The sequence below is a fragment of the Amblyomma americanum genome, chromosome 3, assembly GCF_052857255.1.
Source record: "Amblyomma americanum isolate KBUSLIRL-KWMA chromosome 3, ASM5285725v1, whole genome shotgun sequence".
In the NCBI taxonomy this organism is placed as follows: domain Eukaryota; kingdom Metazoa; phylum Arthropoda; class Arachnida; order Ixodida; family Ixodidae; genus Amblyomma; species Amblyomma americanum.
In genome coordinates, this window is record NC_135499.1 from 68329824 (window position 1) to 68340226 (window position 10403).

The window sequence follows — 10403 nt, forward strand, 5'->3', positions numbered from 1 at the left end:
TCATCTTTCGTCTTCAATAACCTGGAGTGTTGACATAGAATCTCATGGCATTGATCATCTATCTACTTACGTAGAGGTTGGTGGTGCTTTCTTAAGTTCACAGCGGCGTGAGGTACGCTACACGAATTGGGAAGTTTTCGCTGACAGTTAAAAAGGTGGACCTCTCAAACCTCAAATATGAAAGCCTCATCGCTGCTATAGCACGCGCTAAAACTTCCAGCACCAAAATTACAACTCTATCAAAAGTGCACTCAACTGCAGATGCTGAATATGAGCGACTTCGAGCAACTCGCCGCAGAGCAGAAAGACGAGCACGAAGAAAAAAATGGTAGAGAAGACATCAGGGTTCCTAGGCGCGCACAGAAACATGTTCAACGTCATTTGGACAAGCTGGTAAAACAGAAATGGCGATCCTTTAGTGCGAAGCTTCATCCCAGAAAGCCTCTTTCTAAGGTATGGAACATTGTACGCAGCCTCAGTAGTCAGCTCGCCCAATACATCCTTTCGACTGCGTAGCTCTAAATTCGAATATTTCTCGTCTCGATGCAGCGGAGACTTTCTGTTCTAAAATCACTGCTCGATTAACGGCCATATCGGTGTGATTGTCTCTCCAAAGCTTTACTTCTTCACCTAATACTGCCCTCCTTGATGAACTGTTCACTATGGAAGAACTTCATGCAGCTTTTGCAGCTACCAATAAAAAATCGCGCCCAGGACCGGACGGTGTAAGCTACACTGCCCTTTCTCACGTGAGAAGTAACGCCAAGGTTCAGCTGCTCGCAGTTTATACACCTCCAGGGAAACCGGCAGCCTTCAAACGTGTTGGAAGTGTGCGCGTGTGGTACCTATCTTCAAGCCTGAAAAACCATCAATTGATTTAAATGTTTATCATCTCATTGCGCTTCTAAGCTGCGTCGGTAAACTGATGGAAAAAATGATAGACTCCCGCCTTACCTGGGACTTGACGAACAGAGGAATTTACCCTTCGGCATGTCTGGTTTCTCAAAAGGACGCAGCAGCATTGACAACGTTATTTCCCTTACCAATTCTGTCAAACGCAGCAAAACAGAGCGGTTATATGATGATTGCTGTGTTTCTTGACGTGAGGGGAACCTTTGACAAATTTGCACATGAGAAATTCACTCAGCCTTACAGCCAATTGGCATTGGTTGACGGACGTACAACTGGGTGTGCGATTATCTGCACGAAAGATCGCTTTTCATTTCAACAAGTGAAGGTGACACAGGTCTGCGTCAAATATCTCGTGGTGTGTCTCAGAAGGAAATTTTAAGTCCCGCCCTTTTCAATATCTCACTTGTTGGCTTGGAAAAATGCTTCCCTCCTACAGTTGAAATCTCCCTTTACTCCGATGACATCTGTTTATGGTGTTCCGGGCGCAACAGGAGCATTGTGCATGCCCGGTTACAGAGGGCAATACGCTGCATCGAATTGTTGTTAAGTAAGCGCAGTCTCGTCATGCCGCCGGGTAAAAGCTCAGCAAATGCATGTCCGAGGCGCGATCTTTCACGCTACGTGCTGAAAGTTGCTGGTACGCCAATATTATAAGTCACAAGTCATAAATTCTTAGAGGTGACATTTGACAGGTCACTGTCATGATTCCCACATATACAACAGCTTAAAAGCAAGCTCTGCTCTTACGCCTCTATCTTTCGTATGCTCTCCATCACCAGAAAAGTCTGCTCTACACCTTTATTACTTTATTACTACGGCTGTATAGTGCGCTCTGTGAAGGCCTCCTACGCTACAGTCCGCCACCTCTTCAGGGTATCTCACCAACAAATATCAAACTTCTTGAAGCTATGCAAGCTAAGGCCTTGATAATCTGTATCGGCCTTTCCAAGAACGCCTTCACAGTGGGTACTCTAGCAGAGAGCAGACGTCTATCTGCATCAGTACTGCTAACCCAGGAGTTGCTTCGTACCCAGATGCGGTTCGTGACTCGTGTACCTCACCATCCACTCGCAGCGCACTGCATAGAGGAAGTTTACAACCTTCTCCCACCACACTATCAGCGCCCTGTCACGACCTCCTCCCCACGTTGGAGGTACACAGCATGACAAATCAAGACACCAGTTCCTGGCATCAAAAGAAAAACAAACGCCCCGGTCCTGCAATTAAAGGCTTTGCTCTTGAACATATTTATGGCTGCTACAGTGCAAACCGTAAGATCTACACTGATGGCTCTGTCACATCCGTCTCATCGGCGATTGGCGTTTGGGTTCCCTCAACGCGCACCACAATTTCGGCGTTACTCAGTCACCGCACCTCGACTACTGCTACTGAGCTGGCTGCTCTGCGAGCAGCATTTACTTACATTCTTCCACAACAGCCAACAGCGTGGGTTATTTTCTGTGGTTCTCGGGCTGCATTACAATCTATAAAGTCATAAGAAGCCTTCAAGAGCCGATCGTCGATTACTTAAACAGATTCCCTTCCGAGGCCTGTGAACTTGACCACCGTGTTGTGTTGCAGTGGTTACCCGCTCACTGTGGCCTTGCAGGCAACGATCACGCTGACTGTGCAGCGAGGTCGACGCATGGCGACACCACCTTCTTCCTACCTATACCATTTTCTCGCAGTGATGGCGCGAGGCTTCGAGCTACAAAATCCTGGCAGACGCAACGCTCTTTGTGGTGTGATCCCCAGCATCAATATAGACCCCTTCAATGTATCGACCCCACTTGTGACTTCCGCATGCCACGCAATATAACTAGACGTGATCAAATTTTCCGCAATCGAATTCGCTTGCACGTTACCTTCACTAAATCCTATTTACATAAAATTGGTGCATCAAGTAGCCCTCTGTGCCCCACATGTGGTGTGCCCGAGGATCTTTCACATTAGATCTCCGGCTGCAAACTCTTCAACAATCATCGCAAGGAACTTTTAAGTGCTTTAGTACTCCGACAGGATGGCCCCATGCACCTGGAGCATGACCTTGGACTCTAAAGGGACGCGGCTTCGGGTGTGCGCGGGAAAAAAAGCATTTTTAGTGTTTTTTAAGAAACAAATGTTTGGTGGACATTCTTTGACAATTATGCGCGAGTGTGTGTTTGTGAGTGCGTGGGTGTGCTTGGTTTCACCATTCACTCTTCCTTGTTCTCTTTTCCTTTTTTTCACCATCCTCTTCTCTACTCTTCTCTAATTTCACCCTCACCTGGAGAAGCATGCAAGGCCGACAACCAGGCAGACCTCTCCTGTTCCATTAAAGTCCTTCTCCTCCGCCACCTCCTCCTTGGAGTTGGGTTACGGTGGACAAGCCTTTTCTGAAGCGATGTTGTACAGGGGACAGAATTAAGTGGGTATCCAAAAAATTGAGATGTGCTTATGAATCGTATGCTAAAGTAACTTACAACTTCACAATTTTAGAGCAATGGGGTGATAATTTTTAATGAGGTGTTTGTCGCCTTGCTTAAAAGTGGTTTTATTGTAGTTAACTTCCAGTCATCTGGTAAGACGCCTGTGGAAAGGGACAACTGATAAATGACTCAAAAACTTAGATGGCCATTCTGCGCACCTCATAAAAAATGCATTTCGAAGGTCATATGGAGCAGGCGCTTTGCGCTCATAAAGGTCCAGCAGGAGATTCAATACACTAGACTCTGTAATATGCGTCATCAGTTGGAGGCAACAGCTCAAATTGATTAAAGTAAGGCGTAGAGCCTTTATCGTTAGTTGTCAATAATATGAACTGCTCATTAAAAGCATTGGCAGGTTCGCATTCATCATAGGTGCAGTTTCCATTGATAACAAAAGGTATCTGTAGAGGACATTTCAGGAATTACATATCTCTAGAACATGGCGGGGGGTTCGGCCATTATCTTAGTTAAAGGCTTGTTTAAAAAGCTATTCCTTTCCTCTTTCATTTTAGCTTGAATTTTTCGGCCATAAAAGAAATGTTTTTCTTGAAATGGAACAATCTGTGTTTCTTTAACTGCTTTCTGAGCCTACTGACTTTACCTTTTAACTGAATAACGTCTCTTGTAATCCAAGGATTTCTTCAATTTACCTTCCTAGTTCTGAATAGAATGTTAGAGTTCAATGCATGCGTGCATGGTTTTCTTAAATTTTAATCAAAGTGAACTGACATCACACAAATTATTCCAAGCGGTATAGTAAAATTCATCATATGATCACTCTGGCCTGTCTAAAATAGACATAATCGGAAGAAGAGAAGTATGGCACACGATTTTTTTTACAGGTTGTTTGTCCTTTATTTATTTGTTTGTTTGTTTGTTTGTTTGTTTGTTTGTTTGTTTGTTTGTTTGTTTGTTTGTTTGTTTGTTTGTTTGTTTGTTTGTTCGTTCATTTATTTATTTATCGTACCGCTCAGAGTCAGAGGCATTACAGAGGGGGAGTGAGGAAAACAAGAATTAAGGTAGAAAGATACAGCAGAGAGACAAATTTAAATAGCACATGAGTATACAGTACTGGCTATGGCTTTGCGAACATCTTGTTAAGGTCGACAATATTTGCGGGAAGGTGATTCCAGTCGCGTGAGGTACGCGGCAAAAATGAATGAGAAAAATATTTGCATTACAAGAATCAAAACCGACTTTACGAGGATGGCCAGTACGATGGGATGCATAAAATGACTGTGAGATAAGGCGACGGTGCAGTGTCGGGTGATGGTACAATTTGTGAAACAAACCGATACGAGACACTTTTCGACGAAGTGACAGCAATGGAATATAAAGACTAGATTTAGATTTATACTTGCAGTGCGGTTGTAATTAGGGCGAATGAAACGCACAGAGTTATTCTGAACCCTCTCAAGAGAAGTAATACGACTGTCATAAGTAGGATACTTGACTGATGGAGCATACTCCAGTTTGGAGCGAATTAGTGTTTTATATAGCAAAAGTTTCAAAGAAGAAGACACGTTGAAAAAATTGTGACGTAAGTAACCTAGCATGCGATTAGCATTCTTGTTTACGTGTTCGATGTGAAGAGACCAGCTTAGGTTATCAGTAATGTCAACGCCAAGGTATTTATCTGATGTTACAGACTCTAAAGAAATGTTATCAACGTAATACGAATGCGGGGCAGTAGATTTTCTTGAAACATGCATGATTTTGCATTTGTTAATGTTTAGTGGCATTGACCATTTCTTGCACCAGTTAGCTACAGCGGTAAGGTCAGTATGAAGTAGGCAGCTGTCGTTAGTATCGGTTATTTCTCTAAATATAACGCACTCATCCGCAAAAACGAGGATATGAGAGTTAAAAACACACGGAAGATCATTATAGTAGATTAAGAACAAAGGAGGCCCAAGGACTGGTGAGTCTTGAAGAACGCCTGAATGCACTTCAGTAAAACCGGAATTAGAACCATTAGCATTGACAAACTGTGAGCGATTAAGGAGATAACACTCAATCCATTTCATTAGATTAGGATCAATATTAAGGTTATTTAGCTTTAATAAGAGGAGTCTGTGACATGCCTTGTCGAAAGCTTTACTAAAATCTAAGAATATAAAGTCAGCTAGCGATGATTGGTCAAGGATATGGGGTAATGCATATGTGAAACATATTGGTTGAGTTTCGCATGAGTAAAATTTTCGAAAACCGTGTTGTGCCGATGAGAAGAAAGCGTTTGATTCAAGAAAATTAACAAGACTTTTAAATATTATATGTTCGAACATTTTGCAAAATGTGCTGGTTAGAGAGGTGGGACGAGATAACTGAGGGGAGATGTTCTGCTACCAGACTTGTACACAGGAATCACCTACCCAATTTTCCACTTTTTTGGTAAAATAGATTGGTCATAAGATTGTTGGAAACTTTTTTCAGCATAATGGTAACATAGGTGGATGTGTTTTTCAAAAACTTAGCATTAATAAGATCACAACCTGGAGCGGCATGAGGATTGAGATTATCAATAAGTTTAGTGACACCAAAAGTATCAAATAATACTGGCGACATAGATGAATAGTGGTGATTACTAGTTGTAGGTATGTGTGCATCAAATAGGACAGAAAATTTCTCAGAAAATGAATGGTTAAGAATTCTAGCAACAAGGTCTGAAGGAATAGGGTCACCGGAGGAGTAAGTTAGGACGATATTTTCATCAGTCGTGGGATTAGTCACGCGCCGACATTTTCTGATATTTGTTGTGAGCATAGAAGGAAGAATCTGCGAGCAGAAGTGTTTCTTTGCGTCTTTAATTGCCTGCACGTATGCCTCGTATGCAGCCGACTGTGAAGCCCAACGTTCTCTAGTCGGGGAAAGCTTAGCGATGCGATAAAGTCGCTTCTTTTTGTTATATAAGCGCTTGATATAATTGCTACACCACGGAGTATTAGTGTGGTTGATGATGGCGCGTTGAGGAATGAACCATTCAGTGAGCTCGTTTACTTTGGCCGAAAACATGTTCCAGTTAGCTTGAGCAGTACGATTGTCGAAGCCATCAAGAAAAATGTCAATGAAAGAAGAGAGTTCTGTATTTATTGCCTGAAAATTGACACGCTTATAATCGCGTATCAAGAAACAAATCAAGAAACGAATCAGAACGCAGGATTGTGGGCCCGGGGTTTCTCTCAGCCTTTATAGAGAAGAGCTGAACGAATATACACTTATGGTCAGAAATTCCCTCCAGAACTTCGCACTGCATTTAGCCGGTAATGTTACTTCGTACAAAAACGAGATCTAGTATTGATTTCCTAATTCCTTGGATATGTGTACATTATTTCGCTAACTGAACCAGATCAAAGCGAAATGCTTTATCAGTAAGCTCCTCACTATTAGTGAACAGGAATTTTAGTACTTCTGTTAATTGTATCGCATGTAACAGTGTCCATTAGCCTGGAGAATTCGATTTACACGTCATCATGGTATACGGTACTACTCCCAATAGGCTTGATGTTGGGTCAGAATCAGACATGCGCGGTTAGCCAGGTTTCTGGTAGAGCAATATTTTTTGCAGAACAAGTGTCGATAGCTGATGATAAAGAGTTATATTTCTTAACAACACTACTGATGTTAGCGAAAAGAACTGATTCCAAATGACTGCACTTGAATAAATATTTTTCCAAATGCTCTCGTACAGTAAGCTTTTTATCGCGATAGTACTTCTACTCTGAACCATACTCACCTCGCAACAACGCAACTGACCCCTCCAGTTAAAGCTCTGCAGGATTTAGGTGACGGTCGGACGAACGTTCCTCCCTTAGCGTCAGCCTGACGCTTGCACGCGCTAAAGCGCCGACAAATATGGGGACAGAAGAGAAAGAATCACGGCAGAAGAGAGAGCGAAAGACGGGCGCACCACTTCTGCAGGTGCTCCGGGTGGTGCTGGCAGTCGGGCGGCGGATGCACCTGGCCAGTGGTCCAGTCGTACACCAGCGTCCACGGCTTGTCTGTCCCCCAGAAATGCACGATCTTGGCACCCGCTGCGCCGAACTTGGCGTACGCCCGGTCGAAGAACGGCCGGCCCGCCGAGCCCTGCGCGTCCCCGAAAGATCAGCCGAATCACGAAGCGACTCGTCTGGCCTCGACACCAATTCGCTCGTAGCGGCCAGACTAAAAGCGACGCCGCTGTATTCGAGGACTACCCGCGATTCAGTAGCAAAATCAACAGCGCCTTTTCGTCGTAAAGCTTTTGCGCGCATTTACGTTCACCGCTCACTGCCCGTAACGCACACGAGGGGAGTTTTTAGTCCGTTACCATTAGAACCCCAATTAACGGAAAAAGTGTCAGGCGTTGTCTTGCGTGTGCAAGGGCCTTGTTCGCGTTGCAGAAAATACGGAACCGATTACAATTACAATTACTTCCGCTGAAGCACAGCTAATTACATTGAGTCGATTACAGGCCAAGAAAAGTCACTAAAGAAATGCAGAAATGTCAATTACTACGGCGTTATTTGCCTTCCAACTTTTAATGCCATAACACCAGCTACAATGAACAACTGCAACCTAATTCCCTGATAATTTGTTAGTTAATGTTCAAGACGAGCTGTTTTTGGAAGTTGTCGCTTTTTTGCACGTTGCCTTGTACGGAGATGAGGCGCGCTGCACAAGAGAGAGTTATTATAAGGGACGAACGTTTTGCGCAGCAGCTTTGTAGTTGCGCACACATGCGGGCCGCTGGGGCTTGGGTGCCCGATAGCTTCTACCGCAATATAAAGTGACCTGCTCATGAGTAGCCGCACTAGGGTGCCGGCATGATTTCTTTCCTTTTAGTTCGTTCAACTGCCACTGCCTCTGCTGGCCACCCAACGGCGCCGTGATGCTGACTGCTAACGTCCCTTTGCGCGTGGTTTACCTCAGTTTGGTTGAAGGTTGTGGACGCGTGCTTCACGTGTTTTAATTCTGTTGGCACCAACTAAGGTACTCTGAAATAGTGGAGTAGCTTGCGATTATCTTTAAATGGCCGCATGAAACGCCATCTTTTGCTGCTGGGTTCCGCTGTACAAGCCAGACGCCGGTACAGTCCCAAGAATTTTTTTTCTTGGCTTTCCCGAACTGTCGCGCCCAACCGGTGGTTTGTTGGGATATCTCGACAAGCGTACAGTCAGCCAATAACTAACACCCATGAGGCACGAGGCTGCAAAAGCGTCAGTCACAGTGGCGGCATTTGAAGCCGCAGGCTACTCTTCCCAGCCGTGCACCCATGAAATCCTAGCACCAGGCCGGGCGATGGCTTGTATATTTATCTGGACAACCCTATGGATACCTGCATCACTGGTGTGCCGAAGCGATAGCCTGTAGTGGCCAGAACATCCGCCTCGCAACCGTGAGGTGCTGGGTTCGATCACCAGTGCCACCGGGTACCCGCCGGTTTTTTTTTTTATGGTTACAAGGTTTCCTCCGGCTTGGTACTCGCTTCCTTTAGGGTGAAATTCTTGGGAAAACGGTCTTAAGCCTACCCGCACTCATTGGTGCTATCTAATGTTACCTCTATTATGAAACGAAAGCACGACCATGAGTACCTCGTGCGTAATTAATTTTAGAAGCTATTCTTGAATTCTAGCACCACTTTCGGTCCGCATAGCTGTGGCTACTAGCGACAAGAAAAATACATTCACCGCAGAAGTAGGTTAAAAAAGTTCTACCTTTCAACTTGATATTGCGAGATGAGTTCACTCTGTCGGTAGACATCTGCTTATGTCGGATGCCATTTTCCGTGCTTGCGATTTCTTGGTTGCATTGTTAGACGCAATCGAAACTTAACAACAGCTGTGCGTCGAATTTGAATCTATAGTTAGTTGTAAACATTGAAAAAAACAAAAGATCACGCAAAGCAATACGAAAAAACATATACACAGTGCAGTGCCTGTGTCATTCCGTCGTCACCTTGCTACGCTGTTAGTTTTTCTACGATAGAAGCCAACGGGTTACACATAGTATTCATTCTGAGAATACAATTACTCATAGTATTCATTCTGAGAATACAAAACTCTGTAGTCGTAGTGCTCGTGTGAACTCAGTCCTTGCTTTACGCGCCTCCTTGAGCCAGATTCCCGCCTCTGTGATCTATTTGGAACCCGCCGAGTTAGGCGTAGGGGCGGTAGCGGAAAGTAAGTTGCGACGCCATCAGAAAGGATCGGGGATCCCTGCAAAGAAGTCACGTGCTATTTCTCACGACTACAACTGCGATAAAATATGGCGGTGACACGGCTATAACCAGTGAGCACCATAATCACTAACACACCGCAGCGGCTACGCTTCAGTTAAACGCCGGAGTTTCCTTTAAGCTGCCAAAGATAGACGGCAAGCTCCAATCTTATAAAATTAAACAGTGCTTGAACGATAGCAACAAACGGTGTATCCGCGTTGTGATCGAAATGTGCGCATGGCAGGCCAGTGGGTTTGAAATACCCCGCCGCACTTACTTATAGGATTGGCCTTTCGGCAACTGAGGGACTTTCAAGATCTTCTCTTTCTTAAACTAAGCTATCTTAACATAGAAGAACTTTAATGTAATTGCATGGCTGGACTGCTTTCTTTCAAACCGTTCAAATGTAACAGCGAACAGCTTTGATTCAAATTCTTTGACTGCCCGTCCTGGCATGCCTCTGGGGTCCGGGCCCCTACTCTTACTCATTTGCATAAATGACCTATCAGCTAACATTTCTTCAATTAGTCTCTTTGCTAATGACTGTCTGTTATGTATCGTAATATCAATAATAATAATGATGTGCCGCCTTCACTTCGATATTAACAACTTTCTGGACTTGTGTAATATACAGAAAATGAAACTAAATATTAAGTGTAAGCAATGGCACATTTCTCGTAATTCAAATGCACCTTCTGCTTATCGCATTACCAATGTTTCGCTTCAAGCATTGAAGAAGCCACTCTGCCCCTCGGTGCTCGCGGCCAGACGGACGAGGTGGTGGCACGCGCGCGCCACCGTTCTTGTCTGGCCTTGGCTCGCCTTGT

General features: G+C 44.4%; 1 protein-coding gene across 1 annotated transcript in view; it reads right to left on the reverse strand.

Annotated features, from left to right (window-relative positions):
* Positions 1–10403, reverse strand: part of LOC144123029 (glycogenin-1-like) — a 99926-nt gene that overhangs the window by 37514 nt on the left and 52009 nt on the right. The window contains exon 4 of the mRNA XM_077655954.1: positions 7288–7463. Coding sequence (XP_077512080.1) covers positions 7288–7463 — 176 coding nt within the window. The remainder of the gene's footprint in view (positions 1–7287; positions 7464–10403) is intronic.